This window comes from Centruroides vittatus, unplaced genomic scaffold (genome assembly GCF_030686945.1).
Source record: "Centruroides vittatus isolate TY-2023 unplaced genomic scaffold, ASM3068694v2 contig_199, whole genome shotgun sequence".
NCBI lineage: Eukaryota > Metazoa > Arthropoda > Arachnida > Scorpiones > Buthidae > Centruroides > Centruroides vittatus.
Genome location: NW_027121224.1, coordinates 131,770 through 150,952, shown reverse-complemented (window position 1 = coordinate 150,952; position 19,183 = coordinate 131,770). Strand labels below are relative to the sequence as shown.

Genomic DNA, 19,183 nt, shown 5'->3' with positions numbered 1-19,183 from the left:
TTTAATGTTTTTATCAGAATTATACTTACATTTAAAGATAATACAAACAGTATTAACAATCTTTATACTTTACATGAATAAAGAAGTTGATTTAATAGTAAAAGCATTAATACAAAAATTTTTAAAAGCTCTTACATTTAAAGGGTCATGTAGTAATCTGAATTGTGTCTAGTAGCAAAGATTTAAGTAGTAACCCAGATGATATAATTGGTAATATACCTATCCAATATGAATTTTTACAGTTCAAATCTTGCTAGGGATCGTTTTCTTGTATTAAATTTATTAATTTGGAATGTCCACAAGAGTGACTATCTGTAGTTTGAAATTATAATAGTAATTAATTTAAATAATTATAAAATTTATAGCCCAAAAACTTAAACTTTGGTACTATTTGATTTGTAATGTATTTTGTAAATAATTTTTAATGTGTTTGACATTTAATTCTTGAACAGAATGTTTTAGTTTTTATTTTCGGATATCTTCTTAAACTCAGACTTTTTTTTTTTCTTGATGTGCAGATAGGTTATAATAATTTTCTTTTTCTACAGTTCTGAAGGAAAATTTGTATTATCCAGTCAAATTCCAGATACTATAACATCATGGATAGTGAGTGCTTTTTCAATGGATTCTGTAACTGGTCTTGGAATTGCACCTCAGCCTGCTAAGGTTGGTTATAAAACCTTTAAATGATAAAAACTTTATGCAAGAATTATCTTAGTTTATTAATATATGCATATAAATTCTCATTACAGATAACTACTTTCCGTCCATTTTTTGTGAAATTAAATCTCCCATATTCAATCATAAGAGGTGAAAGTATAGCAATACAAGTGATTGTATTCAATTATAACAATAAAGCAGTCGAGGTATGTAAATATAATTTTTAATGTTTGACATTTAATATAAATATCTTAAAAATTATTTAATAATTTCAGGCAAAAGTATCTTTATCAAATGAGAAGAATGAATTTGATTTTACCATTGCCGGAAATGAAATAACGGATGAAACCAAAATGAAAACTAAAACAGTTACAGTAAGCATTTTCTTTCTTATATGTTATATAAATAAAATCCATAGTTGATTTATTAATAATATAAAAGCAATTGTTTGTTTGTTTGTGAATTCCATATAACTCCTGCTATCTTTGTGAAATTTTGGTTATATTCTTTTTATGTTTTGACAAAATATAGGCTGAAATATTAGCTATTAGATAAAGATTTTATCAATTTCTGCTCATTGATATCATCTATTTTATGTTGCACTTTAAAATGTTTTGGGAACTGGCATAATTTTAAATTTACTTAAATTGCAGTTATTTTAAATTTTAAAATAATAACTGCAATGTGTCACTTCTACAACAAACTTTTTTTAGAAACTTTCTGTAGTGACCACATGACATTCTATTATTCAATCACAAGTAACAATCTAATAAGTTGGTTATTTAAAATGTATTAGCATGCATCAGTTATGTTCCAACGAACAATATAGGCTACCTAATTTGTAGAAATATTAGCTACTCAGCTACTCTTCTTGAATTTCTTAATCTCTATTTTTTCATAAAATAGGAAATAGTCAGTCATGCTTGATGGGGGAATATAACATCAATATTGAATTTAAATCTATTTTAAAACTAATTACATGAATTTACTTACTGTTTTATATTATTTTTAAGATTAATGACATTTATACCTGTTGATATTTTCATCATCTTTGATGAAAAGTACTAAGTTGATCTGTTCTATTATTTAAGATGCTCACTTGCAACATGATTACTCAGTTTTTATTACTTATAAATGAAAATGTGTTTTATTCAGGATGATAGTGTGAACTGCTATCACAATTTTATTTATATTAAATTTCGTTGATATATATTGGAGTGAATTTTACCAGAATAAGCTGAAAAGGTTTATAATAAAAGTAATTAAGTGAATTTTTATTACAATATAATTTTTTCTTATTTGCATTTATTTTCATAAAAAATATTACCAAGACATTTTTATATTTTTTTAAACAGTATTTTACTAATTGTTTAATATTGATGAAATTTCAATTAATTCATGATTAAGCCATAATTTGGAAGTTGAATATCTTTAATATGCATTAACTTTATTATTTTTAATAGTAAGAGTGGCAAAATCATTATTCAGTTTATCAGTTAGAAATTTTATGTTTTGTTTTGTACTCTTTTTGCTCTGTGGACACTAAGGCATTTTTTAATCATATCTGTCATGAGTTCAGCTATGTCGACACTGGACAAGTGGTGAATGAAAGACCCAATGTATGGGATAGATTCTGTGAAAAATTTTTGGGAAATTTCATATTAGATGCTTATCTAGCATACTAATTAGATTTTTACACTTTATTATGTTCTAAAATTTACTACTACTACAATATATTTATTATATTTTAATATCAACTTCCATAATTTTTAAATTTTTTCTTTAGGTACTTGAACTATTATATTTATATCTCATTTTCTTACTAAAATTATATCACTATCATTCCTTAAATGGTATGATTGAAATATCAATAAAACTATTATATAATCACAAGTCTAAATTTTGTTAAATGAAATCAAATATCTGAATCTATAATTAAGCAAACATTATCTAATTTTGTGTGCATATTATATATTCAACACACTAATGTGTTAAAATTATAATTTTATGCTATTTCTTAAAATTATTCTAACAAAAATAATCAATTATTGAATGTAGTGTATTTGAAATATATTCAAATTTTAACATTGACCTTTTAAAAATAATAAATAGTAGATGTCGTATGAGATGTCATAAAATCATATGACAACAAAGAAAATGTTTCAACATTTGTATTGACAATATACAAATAAATTTGTGCCAGTCTTAAAGGATATGTCGTTATATTTCTACTTTTTAAGATTTAGTTTAGAATGTATTTTTATCAAGTTTTCTCTTTCAAATCCTTGTTTTCAATAAAAAATTTTAACTGTACATATTTCAATTTGAATTATTGTCACTACTATTTTCATTTTATTTTAGCAAAATAGATGATAAATTGCAAAATCCAACAGAAATTAAATTTAATTTCTGTAATGATTTATAATTAATCTGTTCAATTAAAATATTTGATTTACATATAAATAATTCATAAGTTTTTATTTTATTTTTTAATAATTAAATATCATTTATAGGTTCCTGCTCAAGATGGTGTTTCAGTGTCGTTTTTAATTACACCACAAGTATTAGGTTATATAGACATTAAAGTAACTGCAGTAAGTTCTTTAGCTGGAGATGCTGTCCTTCGAACATTATTAGTAAAAGTATGTAACTTTTATTATTATTTTACTCATAAGTTTAAAATTACTAAAATAAAATTTAAATGTTTTTTTATTTAGCCTGAAGGTGCTACTCAATATTTCAATAAAGCTGTACTAATAGATCTAAGAGCTGTTTCTTCAAAACCACTTTCGACTGACGTTGCTATTGATATTCCAAGTAATGCTGTTGAAGGATCTCAATCAATTACTGTTTCTGCTATAGGTATTTACTCTTCCAAAATTAAAGTAAACATGCCAAGCAATTATAAGTAGTTTCAGTTAAATTTATAATTGATTTGAGAATCTCAAATGAATATGCTAATGAAGATAGTTTTATATTAATTATACCTATATTTAACATTTCCTTTTAATAATTTAGTTTGATAGAAATAAAATCTTGTATTTATTTTATGGAAGTTTCTTTCAAAAATAGTAACTATAGTTTAGTTTATAACTACGTTATATAAAACAAAATTGTTATAAAGTGAACTTTGAATTGAAAATTGAACATATTTATTATTTTGTATTTGTAGGTGATCTATTAGGTCCAAGTGTAAACAATTTAGACCAATTGCTTCAGATGCCATTTGGATGCGGTGAACAAAATATGTTAAATTTTGTACCTAATATAGTAATTACTGAATATCTCCAGAGAGCCGATAGACTGACGCCTGAAATTCAAAATAAATCTCGCAGATATATGGAAACAGGTAAAGAGTAAAACAAACAAAATAGTTATGAACAGAACAAGTTTTTCTATAATGTTTCCCCTCTCTGTATTAGGATATCAAAGAGAATTAACATACATGAGAGATGATGGATCATTCAGTGCTTTTGGTAAAAGAGATAAAAGTGGAAGTACTTGGTAAATATTTTTTTTATTGATCATTAAATTTTAATGTAATTACACTCTAATTTCAAACTGCATCACACTAATGACTTTCGTGGACTTTCAGCACAGAAAACTTGATTTGTTCCATGTTATCTTCTGATGTGCATGGTTTCCCCTTTTAAAATGTTGCAACCATTGACAAATAGTCTCAACTGAATGTGCTTTACCACCATATTGGCAGCAAAAACTTTGTTGAACCAAATATAAACTGCTTTCTATATGGTTAAAATGAAACTGACAGTGCTGCTATAATGTTTTTTCTCAATGCCATATACAATTTCCAAGGATACTGCAACAAATATATTTTTAATATATCTCTTGCAAAGATTAATATAAATTTTTGAAATTCTTAAATATATAATATATAGCAGTATTTCTAAAATTTAAAATTTGCTTCATATTTTTTTTCCATAATGCCTTCACTTTTTAAATATTTTTTGATTTCATGTAGATGGTTTCTTGGCACTATATGTTTAAAACAAATTTTTAAAAATTTTTATGCAAAATTGAAAAAATTAATTCTTATGATCATTTTATTGATAATAATTTAAAATTATTATTTAAAGTAAAAAAGTATCTTTATGGAGGTTTAGTATTAAAATACATAATAACTTATACTTTCTAGGTTAACAGCATTTGTTGTTAGATCTTTTCATCAAGCTATACCTTACATTGACATTGACGACAAAGTAATTGAGGGATCATTGAAGTGGTTGATACAGAGACAGAATCTTAATGGTTCATTTGATGAGCCTGGTGAAGTTCATCATAAAGCAATGCAGGTAAGTTTATTTTTGTATTTTTATACTGATAAGTATATACTCGGATATAATTAAAATTTGGTTTACCATATAAAAGTGTTTTAAACTTTAATCTAATATAGGATATAAAAAGTAAATAAATTATATTTAATTAAAATTAAATGAGTCATTTACATTGTTTTGATTCAACTTCATAAAATTATTTACACTTAAATATGTTTTCAAATTACATTATTTCAGTTTTTATCTTTTGTTTATATAATTTTTAAGAATTAATAATTTATTATTGTATTCAAACAGGGTGGTGCAGGTAGTGGAACTACATTAACAGCTTTTGTTCTTATTGCCTTGCTTGAAAATCAGGTAAGTTTCTACTTTAAAAAATTAAGCATTTTCAGTTTTTCATCTTAACATTTTTTCATTTTAATAGGCTCAGAAAAAGTACCCACAAGAAGTAAAACTTACAGAAAAATATATTGTTAAAGAACTAGCAAATTCGGAAGATCCATATATGGTTTCAATAGCAACATATGCCCTTCATTTATCAGATAATCCTAAGAAAGAATTTGCTTTCCAGAAACTTCAGAGTCTAGCCAAACAGAAAGGTATTAATAAAAATGGTATTAAACTAAAAGAAAAAGCAAAATTTCAAAAATCTGCTGCATTTAAAAGACAAATATTTATTTTTCTAATAAATATTTCTGAATCAGATCAGATTGACTAAATATTATAAAACCTTCAACATAAAATAACATTAAGAATTTTTATATTTTTCAAATATTAGAAAGTAAAAATAATTTAAATTTAGAATTTGTATAAAATATAAATATTTGTTAAACAGGCAATAATTAATTTATGCATCATTGTCTGTTGCGTATTATATTTCTTATAAAATCTGTTCAGATTCAAATTCAAGTAGCGTATAAGTTTATTTGTACAAGCTTATTTTTACTTCTTAGAAAATTAAATTTATGGAATAACTGTATACTTAATAATAATTACTTTTACACAACAGGCAGTAATTTTTTAATAAAACAAACATTTTATTGTAATGCTTAAAAGCCTAGCTTAGTGAAAATTCTTTTAAGATAGAAGGTTTAAGGAATATAAGAAATAGTTTACTCAATATAATAACTCTATAAGAGTGTCAGTATATAGGATAAACTAATTTTGTCATTTTTGTGTCAGTAATTATTATAGTTGTCAAAATTTAAACATTGAGAATAATGATAAAATAAAATTCTGTTTTGGTTCCTATCATTTTAAATGTTTTATGTCTGGTAAAATTCAACCAAATACTGAAAAATAATTTTCAGTATTTGGTTGAATTTTAAAAGAAAACTAAACTTTAAAATTGTACAGTATTATTTTATTGCTTTAATACCATATTTACTCGTATATAAGATGAGGTTTTTATTCATTTTTCACTGCTTCAAAAACCCAGATCATTCTATATGCGTGACTGAAGGATTTTTTGTGTTTTTGCAATAATTTGTTAACTGTATTTGCATTTTTACTGGATGCTCATTCTCTGGTGTTTAAAAAAAAGTATTTTATTTTATCTGGGTCGTTCTTGTGTATTGTCAGGAGTAAAGATAAATAGCAATAGGAAAAGCAAAGTTTTTGAATTGAATTCCAAATTGAAATTCCAAAATCACAAGGGAGTCCGATATGAGTTTTAATCCAATTCACGTAAAAACAGATGAATATTCGGAAATCAGAATTTGGAGAAACTCATAAATGTAATCGACAGAGTGGATTCAACAGTTAAGAATTGGCAAAAAAGATTCCCGATTGTCCAGCTTTATATGAACAAATTATGATGTCGATTTTACAAGATTTTTTCCTTAAAGTTTAAAATTCCAGTAATTTTTGCAGCAAAATGTGTGCATTTATGTGCATTTGATATTTTATTTGTGATTAAACGAAATAAAATTAGAATTGTATTAATAAATCTAATTTTCTATATTTTGATCTTTAAAGTCAAACCTTGTCCTATATGCAAGATTGTCTTATACATGAGTAAATACGGTATGAGTTATTTTTCTAGAAGATGAGTGAGGAACTCAAAAATATCTGAGTCTGAATGTTTTGTTAATTTAATGAATATGAGTTTAGTGGGCATACTTAGGACTGGAAACTTTTTTCACTTAGATTGGGTATCTACTTAAGATATAATTTTTTATTGCATATTTAACATTCATCATGTAGTTTTTTTTTTGTGAAAGCACGTGATAAGAATGTATACATTATAATAAGCTTTGCTATTTTTATTCAATATTTTAAATAATTACATTAAATGTATTTGACCTGTTTTTATTTTTAATGTGTAACTTTGAATATACTTTAGGTGATTACAAATATTGGTCAAAAGAGAAATCAGAGAAAGAAAAACAGGACAATTTTCTATCATTATCAGAAGATATTGAGATGACAGCATATGCACTTCTTACTTATGCATTAAGAGCAGATGTTGTTGCTGCTCTCCCAATAATGAGATGGTTGATTTCTCAACAAAATGAAAATGGTGGATATTCTTCTACTCAGGTAATTTAATTAATAAATAAAATCTTAGCTTAGTAATGTTACAATGTTATTTATTTATAGAATGGTTTTAATAATCAGAAATATAAAAGTTCTCTTATTTTATATATTACTAGTGCAATTTATAGAAAAATAACAAATTTAAATAAAAGCAGATTAAAACTTAATCTGTCTAATTGATGATAAATGCAATGAAAATGTAAAATAACTTGTAGTTCCTAATGAACTGTAGTTACTAAAGTTTTTTTAAATGTAAAATGGTTTTTTTTTATTTCTGATATGGAAATCACCTTTTAGATCCCTAAAAGCTGTCAGAATAATTTTTATATAGTAATATAGTTTGAAAATTTGAATATTTGAAAAAACTTTTAATGCTATTTGAATTAATTAAGCAATCCAAGACACTAAAGAGATGAAGGAGTCAATATTTATTACAAGATGAAATGTTTTTTGAGATTTACACATCTGAGCATGTTTAATTTGAACATGTTTGAATTAAAAACAATTATACTGAGGCATTTATAAAGGACAGACTTTTTCAGCTAGTTGAAATCATTGTTTTTAAGTTTTCTTAATTGACACTTTCTATTTCAAGTGTTTTGTATTCTTTAAAGTAAAAAGGATTGTATATATGCTGTACATATATTAGTATTGGACTGAACATTCAGTGTTGTTTGGTAGTTGGGAATATTTGGTCACAAAGTAAGTATTCAGTATTTTGCTGAATACTTAAGTCATATATTTAATATTTGAACCAAATACTTTCTTAAAGTTGGACATTAAGCCAAATAATCTCATTTGAATTATAAGACATCTTCTGTCTAAGGAAGGGAAAAAAAAGATAAGGAAATTAAAAAAATGAACAAAATATAGAATGAAAATTTAGTCTCAGATATTTAAAAGTATTATTTGTTTTGGAAAGGAATAAATAACTTTAATAAATGATCTTGCACAAATATTATTTATTAACAATGATAATTCAAAGGTGATAAATTGTAATGAAGGACAGCCATTCTTCTGCATTTGTAGGAAGTAAGGGATTTTATTGTTCATAAATACTTCCAACTTCATTGAACATATTATACATTTACTAAATACACTCATATATATATATGAGACAAAAAAATGACAGGCCTCAGTGACAAAATTTAATTTTCTATTTTTCGTTTTTTCATTACATAATTAATAATTATTTTTAAAACAATAACTTGTATAATTTTTATTATTGACTAGAAGACACTGTTCTTCACATTACTCTAAATCTTTTGTTTTATGCAATTTCCGATAAATCATCTGATATTTGGCTGAGTACTAGGTATTTGGTAGTTGTAAAGGCAATAATATTCTATATTTGCTAATTTGGTTATATGTGCAGTGTTTACTAATGTATATCCAGTTTTGTGTAATTGAATTTAAATAACATACTAAATAAGTAATCAAAATACCCACTCAAAAACCATTTAATGCAGTATTTTTCTTTATTCTAACATTTTCAATCACTTTCAATAATCTTCAGGAAAAAATATTCTAAAAAGAATATGAGAGTGGTTTTTCTTGAAGATTGTTGAAATTGATTGATAATGTTAGAATAAAGAAAAATATGGTTTTTGAGTGGGTATTTTGTACAGTTGAAGTTCAGAAAGGATTAATTACTAAACCAGTAATTTTTCAGTATAGAGATTTATTTTCAAAGACAGATTAAAAAAATTTAATTCAATCTAATGATATATTGAACATTAATCATTGAAGTCATAAATTTATAAATTGTAGTTTTTTTATAATATGTAGTATAATATCAAATAGTAAATATTAAAGAAGGATTTAATATTTAACTAAATACGAGTATTTACTTTCTTCTATCCATTAATAGTTTATTTCAAAGCTTGACATGAATTTGTGGGATATTAAATAAAAGGATACTGCTTATATTCTATGTGAATTGTGTATGTGTAAGGTTGTATATTATGCATACACTATATACATGAATGATGTATATGGTAATATTCAATAAATCAAAAACTAAAGAAAATTGCTTGTTTAATTAAAGAAATCAAAAAAATAATTATAAAGGAACATTTTCAGCATCATTAAGCCATTTTTAAAAAAAAATGGCCTACGTTATTAACTCTATTCCACATTTGATTTACACATTATGATGGCCAAAAGTGATAAAAATATTTCATAGTAAATATTTGGTTTTCTGAAACAATCAGTTTTTTATTTTTATTTACTCTCATGGTCTCAATTTTTCTAAATTTCCATGTTTTTCAAATAGTAAATAATTTAACAATGTTAAATTTAGCAGTATGATTATGATTGACAGAACTTGATCATTCTTATCTAACAGCATATAAAGACAAACACCATTATTCTAATGCTGCTGACAATGTAATATTGTAATACTGCTGATTTCATTTGAATATATATATATATATTGTACATAAATTTTAAATCTATTTAATAATGTATAAAGTTTAAGAAGTTTATGTAATGTAATTTGAATCTTCAAAAGAAATGTATTATTCAATATTATTTTTATTTGAAATTATCATGAAATTTGCATTCAGATGGAAAAGAAATAAGCAAGTTTTATCATATTCTCAATGTTTTTCTGTCATTTCATCTTTAAAGTATTAAACAAATTTCAATTATTATTCTATGATAATACTAATTTAATAGGCCAAAATTAAGTAAATTTTAATATTTTTATTTTATTTGAAAAAGATCTTCAGTTCAAAAAAAAATGTTTAAGATTTACATTTATAACAGATATACATTATGTTAATAACTTTTAATAATGTTAATTTATTTTGAATTATTAAAAAAGTTATAAATTCTATTTAGGATTATTAAAATAATAATTCTGAAGCACCGTACTTATTACAAAAAGATTCAAATACAGGTATACCTCGAGTTATGTCATTCTCGATTATACGTCGTTTGTCAAAATAGTATATGGAAAAATAAAAATCAAGTTTAAGTCATTTTATTCGACTTTACATCCATCCGCCACAAATATTGAAGTTGTAATATCACTAGAAAAGCGTTAAAAGCACATAAAATCATATTAAAATATGTACATTTACAGTAAATGTTAATATAATCATCATAAATTCTAGAGAACAAAACATGAAAACATCTGTGTTTCTGTGTTGTGTTATTTAGAGGTCTTTAAGTGCTCATTATTGGCATTTTCCACGGTAGTTTCAATATCTACCATTTGGTTTGTCAGCACTCGATATTGGTAAATTTAACATAAATTAATTTATTTTCTATCGCAAAATAATTTTAACTATTTGTTATTTAACCTTAAAAAATCATCTTATTTTACAATGTCTTAGAGAAACCACATTCACAAAAAAAGAGTTTGCGATGAATTGTAAACATCACCAAATTGTAAACATGTACAGTACATTTACAAGTATGTACTGTACGTACATGAATTTGTAAATTTAGATTACTTTTTTTCTGTACTATATTAAAAACTAAAATTTATTTGTTTGTAAGCTTAAAATACCTTGTAAGCTTTGTAAGCTGTTATTAACCATATATTACTAAAAATGCATTTATAAATAAAATACAGAACTGGGAATGTTAATTTGTGGTTTAGCCTAGTGACAAGTAAATTCGACTTACGTCGCCTCTCCCGTAACCAATTACCGACGTAAAGTGAGGTAAACCTGTATACAATAACATTTGAGAAATTATTATTAAAAATAAAAGAGTATTTTAGAAAAGCTGAATAATTACAATTCTTTTTTGTCATTTAATTTTTGAATATTTAAGAATATTTTTAACATTAAAAACTAATTATTAAATTAAGTAATTTAAATTTGCAATTCGTAATGTACTACTTAAATTTTTAGGATACAGTAGTAGGCATTCAAGCTTTAGGAAAAATGGCAGCACGTCTTGTATCATCAACAGTTTCAATAAATACCGAAATCAGTTTTGGTAATAATCAAAGAAAAACTCTAAATATAACCAGAGAAAATGCTCTTGTTTTACAGCGAATTCAGGTAAGTTATGAATGGAATTTTTCAAATTTATAATTGGAGATTCTTTAAAACTAATACATATTACAGTGGTGCCTCATATAACGTACTTAATCCGTTCCAGGTTCACGTCCGTTAAGTGAAACGTCCGTTATACGAAACGCATTTTCCCATAGAAATACATGTTAAAACATCTAATTCATTCCGCAGCATAAAATAACCGTACTGTATCATAAAAAAATGAACATGGGGTGCGTTCTTTTATTCCTCCGCGTAACTCTCCGCGAGCGTCATCCGTTTAAAAATTCCTGCGGAACGCATTCTTAAATTCCGGGTGGAATGCACGCCGTCGAACGGCAAAAACGGCCGTTTGTAGCAGTAGTTTACGGTGGAAAGCAATATGGCATCCTCCATGGCTCAGACAGTTTCGTTTCCGGGTCCATTATGTGGTTTTATTAATGAAGATTTAGAAATTGTGAAAGCGCAAGTTAGTGCACGCAGTGATGTAAGTGTCTTTACGAATTTTTTTTCGAGGCTATTTTGAATGCTCTTTCAACAAATAATCCATTTTATTGTTAAATTTTACAATTGGGACCCTTCTTTTGCCTTTAAAAGCTCATATTTTAGAATTATAGATTCCTCCGTCACCATACTATCGATAGTGCGGGCGCCGCCATCTTTCTTTCTTTCACCGTCGTTCCTAAATGCCTGCAAACAGCAGCGCACTCCCGTAGTAGTGGAGACGCAGAGCGACCCGCTATTAAAGAATGCACCCATGGAACAGTCACCAATTATGCCGGAAAGTCCGTTGTTCGCAGCCAGTCCGTTGTTCGAGTCACGTAACGGCCAAACAGAAAGTCCGTTGTTCGCAGCGTCCATTATTCGAGGCGTACGTTATACGAGGCACCACTGTATTCCTAAATTGAAACTTTTTGTAAAATTTCCTTTAATTTACAATATATTAATTCTTCATTATATGAATGGTGGTGAGCTTAAATGTCAAATAACCGAAAATATTAGGTAATAGGAGTAAATTAAAATTTATAATTTGCAAATCATTTCAAATACTCTTTCTTCAAGTTGTCATGACAATATAAATCTATTAATCAGTATTTCAAGTACTAAATTTAATGTCTAAATGTCTCTAAATTATGTATAATTATCTACAGTAGAACCTCTATTATCTGGACTAATTGGGGATGAAGGTAGTCCGGATAAGGAAAAATCCGGATAATCGAAAAAATAATAATTGACAGTGAAAGACATGTACATACAGTATGAATAATTTTTGTCTAGATTTACATATAGCTTCAATATTAAATTATTTTTTATTAAGGAATTCAATTAATGACTTGTTTAAAGCTAGCTGTTCTTTTTGAAGCTGCTAAATCGCGAATACTTTTAAGACATAAGTTGTCCTGAGTTATGCTCTTCTTAGCTCTCAAACCACTTTGTGGCGACATCTAAGCACTGAAAAGCTTCAGAATGTGTAGGACCAATATATCTTACTTCGCAAATCTGTTCTTCGTCTTCTCGACCTTGTTATTTCTTTAATTATTTCCTCACCATTCAAAATTTGGAATCCAGGATTGTTTGCATCGCAATTTGTGACGAAGAAGATGCAACTCGGTTACATCTTCTTTGTCACATTCAGCACTTATTGAAATTTGTGCTATTGCTTCCGCAATGTCTCCTATACAACTTTCTACTGTGTTACTGGAATTTACTAATGGTCTTTTCAAAATTTTGTTCCATGCATTCCATCATGTACGTACATAAACAGTGTCGCAATTCACCAAGTGCAAATCAGCAAATTCGTACAATTTTTGTCTATTTTGAACAATCCGGATAATAGAGGTCTGGATAATCGAGGTTCTACTGTATTTAGATATTAGATTAAAATTTAATATGTAATTATTATTAATATCTTATTAAAGAAATGAAAATCGATTTTTAAATGTTCTTTAAAGATGACATTTTAAATTAGAGATATTGATGTAAGCAGTTGATGTGTGTTTGTTATAAATATGTATGGTTAAGTTTGAAAATGTAAATAAGGGATTGGAATAGATTAGGGACATTGAAATGCAGGAGAAATGAATCTGGCAAGTAATACGATTAAATAAAACAAAACAGCTTCATATCTTTCTATTAAGGCTAAATAATTAGTAAGGAATTTGGCAAGAGGTAAGCAGTTAGCCTACCGGCTCTTGTTAAATTTAATAATTATGAATTAGTTAAAATAAAAGTTTAAAATATTTTGGAAGAAAACTTCAAATGAAACAGGGTGGGAATAGTAACAATAAAAGAAACATAGATGTATGATGGATGAAAATGTTTGTGGAAAAATAATTATTTTATGCATGTATAATCATTTATTTTCATATCATTAACTCTCTTTATTTTTGATACGGTAACAACAAACAAGTTGCATAGCTTTAGAGTAGACTGTTAGATTGAATTTTTCCCCTCTTAAAAAATAGATAATGATTTCATTATAAGAATAACATTGTTTGTTTCAAATAATAATACTAAAATTTTATAATATTGTATCTATAATTCGAGCCAAACAATAGCTTTGAAAATAAAAGATTCTTATTTATATTATACACAGACCAGAATGGAAGATATGAACAAATATTGAAGAATAGTAATTGAAAGTTTTATTGAAAAAAATTATTACTGTATTTTTCTTTGTATATTGGAGATAAATATTTAAATAATGTGTGAAAATTTAGCACCTTTTAGTAACTGCTTATTTGTTGGTTTCATAAATGTCAATCTTTTAATAACTACAAATATAGCAGTAAACAAGCTATTGCTTTTACTAATAATAAATTTAGAAAAATAGTCCAGAATAGCATTTCCTAACAGTATTTACACTGATATTGTGTTTATTTAAATGGTTACTGAATATTCAAATTAATTCTAAATTTACGGTTTCCCATTATTACTCTAAAATTCTGATAAAATCACCATTGGTTAAATTTAATCAAAAAAATAATGAATTAGAATCTTATTTTTTTACATTATCTATTTAATTTTTATTCTTAGTAATTTTTGAAACTTGGTTTCCAGTTAATAATAAAAGTAATGTGTATTTTGGGTAGATTCCATCAACAACGAAAATGATAAACCTTAAAGCTTCAGGATTTGGAGTTGGAATTGTTCAAGTAAGATTAATTTAAAGCAAATTTACATTTTTAATTTAATATATAAATTTATATCATTTTAAGTTATAAATTTATAATTATTTCTCCTACAGGTATCTTGGTCATATAATCTAGCTGTAGAGAAAGAAAAATCTCCATTTTCATTAAAACCAACAATTGGAAAATCTTCTACTGAAAACTTTTTAGAATTGAATGTTTGCACAAAGTGAGTTTATTTTTTATTGTTTAATGTATCAAAAATGTGATTATTAAAACTAAATTACTCAATAGTTACAAAGAAGAAGGTGCAACTAACATGGCAGTTATGGAAATTGTTCTCCCAACTGGTTACGCAGCCGACGTCGATTCTTTTCCTGCAATTCATAAAATTCCTAAAGTGAAACAAGTAGATTCTGTCAATGGCGATTCTAAAGTCATTGTTTATTTTGACAGAGTATGTATTTTTTTTTATCATTATCAAACTTCAATAAATATTTTATTAATATGTAAAATATATTTAATTTCAGATTGATAAAGAAGAAATGTGTGTTGTTTTACCTGCATACAAAAACTATAAAGTTGCAAATCAGAAACCAGTTCCAGTTGAAGTTTATGATTATTATAATTTAGGTATTAATTTTTTTTTATAATTAAATTAAATATCTTTGAGTCATCAAAACAGTTTGTTCCATTATTTATATTTATGTGAATCTTTACATTCTAATAAATTTTATATAAAGAGTAAATGAAAGCTCTTTTAAAGCAACTAATTTTTGATTTCAAAGAGGAGAATTTGATTTTTACTTACAAAAGAATATTATATTTACATGTGATATTTATAAATCTTACATTCAAATGATATTAATATGCTTTTAATATATGTATTAATGCTTGGATTATTTTCTAACCATATTTATATTTAAAAAAACTTTAATTAGCAAATTTTTAATGTATCAGGAATATATGTTTATAAAGTATATTTAATAACAATTAAGATAAAATCTTAATTATTATTAAATAGTCTTTTATTTTTTACTGAGATATGGTTTACAAATTTAAATCAAACTATCAATTTTTTATAAATTAACTTTAAGATAAAACTTTTAAATTATCCAATGCTAATTCATATTACATACAATGTGAAAAATATAAAATCTTAGAATGTTTAGGAATTTTTTTTTTCAATATGTTTTAGGCATTTTTGCCATAGAAATTTCTGAATAATGTGCTGTCATTTTTTTTAATGTCTGCATATTGCTTTGATATAAAAAATTGTTTTGTGACATGTAAGATATTTTCCTATTTTTAAAAAAAAAAAATAACTTCTCTGAAAATAGAAATGACTGGTCTTGAAAAGTATTTGAATTTTAAAAATTTTAAAATGTATTTTTATGTTGACAAAATCTGAAAGGAATTGACTGCTTTTCAAAAACTTTAGCACATGTCTAGTTTTTCTTTCTTTCTTTAGTTTCATCTTATAAAATAATATTTCATTATATAACTAATTTCAGTTAACATTAATGTTTTTCTTATGAAATTTCTTACTTTTCATTTTCTAATTAATTACAATTTTAGAATTTTCTCCTTATTATTTGATACTTTTTATTTCTATTTTTTACAGTATTATACACCAATTAACTCGGATGTTTTTAATATTTACAATTAAAATATTAAGGATGTCTTCGTGCATCTGTATCTGCTAGTCTATCTAATAATGAATATTTTTGTTAAACTTTGGTTTCAAAAAAATGACCAGTTAAAAAATTATCTTTGTAAATATAATTTATAATTCACGTATTTAAAAACCAGTCCAATATTAAATGTTAGTTATCATATCAAATTATTTGATTTATTTTTAAAAATTTTTTAACATATATATATATATATATATATTTAATATTTCAGCTAAGAGTTCTAGAATGTTTTATCAAGTTCAGGAAGGAAAACTGTGTGATATTTGTGAAAACGAAGACTGTGGTAAAAAGTGCAATTCCATATACGATTCTTCGGACAATGCCGGTTTTACTTTTAATCCAAGTCCACTATTAATAATTTTCGTGAAAATATATCTGTTAATTAGAGAGTGACTCTCGAGTTGTCATCAAAAGTAAATGTCGGCTACGAACAAATAAGAGGATTGCCCGTTTATAAACCTTGTTTCGAAATGCGGCAGTCGACAGTACTAATAACATATCAGTTTGTATATAAAATAAACAAGACTGTTGACAGATTTGTAAATATATTAAACATCACATTCAGCTGATTTGTGATAAGGAATAGTTATTAATACAGTTAAATAGAATCTATTTTTTTATTACATGTTATGGGAAAGGTACACATTGCACTACTTGCATAATGATTACTCAATATAAAAGCTAGACCTTTTTCTTGGAAGGCATTTCGATAAGAACCGAAGAACATACTCTGCATTAATCAAAGAATTCAATGTAATGGAGTAGAAGGAATTTATAAAATATTTATTAATTATTAAGAGAAATCTCATCCCAATTTTTGGACTAGAATTTTAGAATTTTGTCATAAAAAGTGCCTTTTTTTTTCTTCTTTTTTTGTTATATAAAGCTAAGCTGTTGTACAGTGTCTTGTTTTTAATACAGCAAATTGGAAAAACTAATGGATATAAGGTGCCAAAAAAGCTACATTTGACACAATCTTAGATCAAAAATTTTTTTATATTAAATCTTTTTATGTATTGCAAAAAATAAAAATAATAGTGTAAATTTTATTATGAATAAATTTTATTTAATTTAAAAAAATAGATAAAATAAAGGTTTTTTTTTTTATTTGTTGAAAGACAAAAGCTTGATTCATTTCGTGAAAAGGTGTGTTTCAGTCGTTGCCGGTGCTGGCGCGTTTTCTTGACGAGAGTATGGATATTGGGTTGTTGGATTTGTAAACTCATAAGTTGAATATGACGTTACTACGAAAATGGATGGTCATAAATAGATTACTTTTGCTGTTATTAATGTATGTATTGTTAATTTCCGGGATAGAATCCAACCCAGGGCCGTTATTCCATTCGCCATAACAAAGCGGTCATATGGATATGCAAAGGAAGGGGCGTGGGAGGCCTGACAGCCTTAATCCCAAAGTATTGGACAAAGCTACTCTATCAGAAGTATTACCTAGTCAAGAATTCCATCAAGTGGAACAAGAGCATGATAAATGTGAGAACTTCAAGAATACAGGATTATTTCGATACAATACGAGAAATAGAAAATCCAGCATCAGAAGAATAGTATTACTCTTTAAAATCAATATATGAATTAATACAGGAAAAATTCACTCAATTAAATACAGAATTACAAAAATCAAGTCAGAAGTCAATTTACTGAGAGAAGAAAAGAGTTTATCAGGTTGAATCTAGGAAAATTATACAAAAATTAGATGAATTCGACTTAATAACTAAGGAAAACTCAGACTAAAGGTATGTTTGAATTTGAAATTGATCAACTAATTAATGAGATAACCAATAAAAACATAGTAATTATTAAACTGTCCGTTTAAAACTAAAAGAAATCGAACATTTCATTATTACGTAATTAAGCATAACTAACAATTCGGTTAATGTTACCTATGGTAGCGAACATGGTGGCGCGTCTCTGAAACAGTGGGGACGCACGTTCTAACCTAACCTATTCTAATAATTTTTCTGGCAATAATTATGGTAATTTATTAGAATAGGTTAGGTTAGAACGTGCGTCCCCATTGTTTCAGAGACGAGCCGCCATGTTCGCTACCATAGGTAACATTAACCAATAATTCAATAGAAAGTCTAATTAAGTTAACAAATAATGATTTTAAACCAATTGTGAAAATTATATTAGCTTTGGTATATGCTAGGAACTTAGTCCAGAATTCTTTAAGGATTAAGAAATCCAATTTTATCACAGAAGAGCTGAATAAAATAATAATCACGGCAGATCTATGCAAAAGATCGAGATTGGGGAAGAAAAAATTGCGGACAATAGTCCAACAAGAAAAGGCTAAAGGCAGTAAAATAAAAGTTAGGGACGATTACTATATTAGCGAAGAGATGATCTATACATAAGACCTCAATTTAGAAAAAGTTATTTAATTAAAAGGTACAATCAATGTATTACTTAGTTTACACCTTTTTAGGTTTAAACTAAGTAATACATTGGTTGTACCTTTAAGAGAATTTTATGATTCTGTGAAACCTTTAAATGTGTTTGATAACACAACTGAGAAAATAGTAGAAGACAACAATCAAAATGGGAATAAACAAAATCAGAAAGATATTAATATTGTCTTATCGCCGGTTTCAGGACTAATAAGTGCGAAACGTCCAAAGTACTAATAAGTTTTTAGAATATCCAAGGGCTTCAAGGGAAACTATATACAGATACAGTACAAGGTTATATGGAAGTTAATCAAGTTTCCGAAAACCCAAGAACTGAATTAACATATTTGGAAACAGAAGATAAAACATATCTGGAGCGAACATTCATAGTACTAGAAAACAAAGCACAAAGGACTAGTAGGTTTGGTCATCCGTCCG

General features: G+C 26.0%; 1 protein-coding gene across 1 annotated transcript in view; it reads left to right on the top strand.

The window, feature by feature from the left end:
* The window catches only part of Tep2 (Thioester-containing protein 2), an 89,136-nt gene extending 71,690 nt beyond the window's left edge, over window positions 1–17,446 (top strand). The window contains exons 19-35 of the mRNA XM_067264876.1: window positions 549–666; window positions 753–866; window positions 936–1,034; window positions 3,174–3,302; window positions 3,378–3,522; window positions 3,833–4,009; window positions 4,083–4,164; window positions 4,817–4,973; window positions 5,253–5,315; window positions 5,383–5,557; window positions 7,303–7,499; window positions 11,363–11,515; window positions 14,602–14,664; window positions 14,757–14,869; window positions 14,935–15,097; window positions 15,171–15,273; window positions 16,549–17,446. Coding sequence (XP_067120977.1) covers window positions 549–666; window positions 753–866; window positions 936–1,034; window positions 3,174–3,302; window positions 3,378–3,522; window positions 3,833–4,009; window positions 4,083–4,164; window positions 4,817–4,973; window positions 5,253–5,315; window positions 5,383–5,557; window positions 7,303–7,499; window positions 11,363–11,515; window positions 14,602–14,664; window positions 14,757–14,869; window positions 14,935–15,097; window positions 15,171–15,273; window positions 16,549–16,730 — 2,233 coding nt within the window. The 3' untranslated portion in view covers window positions 16,731–17,446. The remainder of the gene's footprint in view (window positions 1–548; window positions 667–752; window positions 867–935; window positions 1,035–3,173; window positions 3,303–3,377; window positions 3,523–3,832; window positions 4,010–4,082; window positions 4,165–4,816; window positions 4,974–5,252; window positions 5,316–5,382; window positions 5,558–7,302; window positions 7,500–11,362; window positions 11,516–14,601; window positions 14,665–14,756; window positions 14,870–14,934; window positions 15,098–15,170; window positions 15,274–16,548) is intronic.
* The last annotated feature ends 1,737 nt before the right edge of the window (window positions 17,447–19,183 follow it).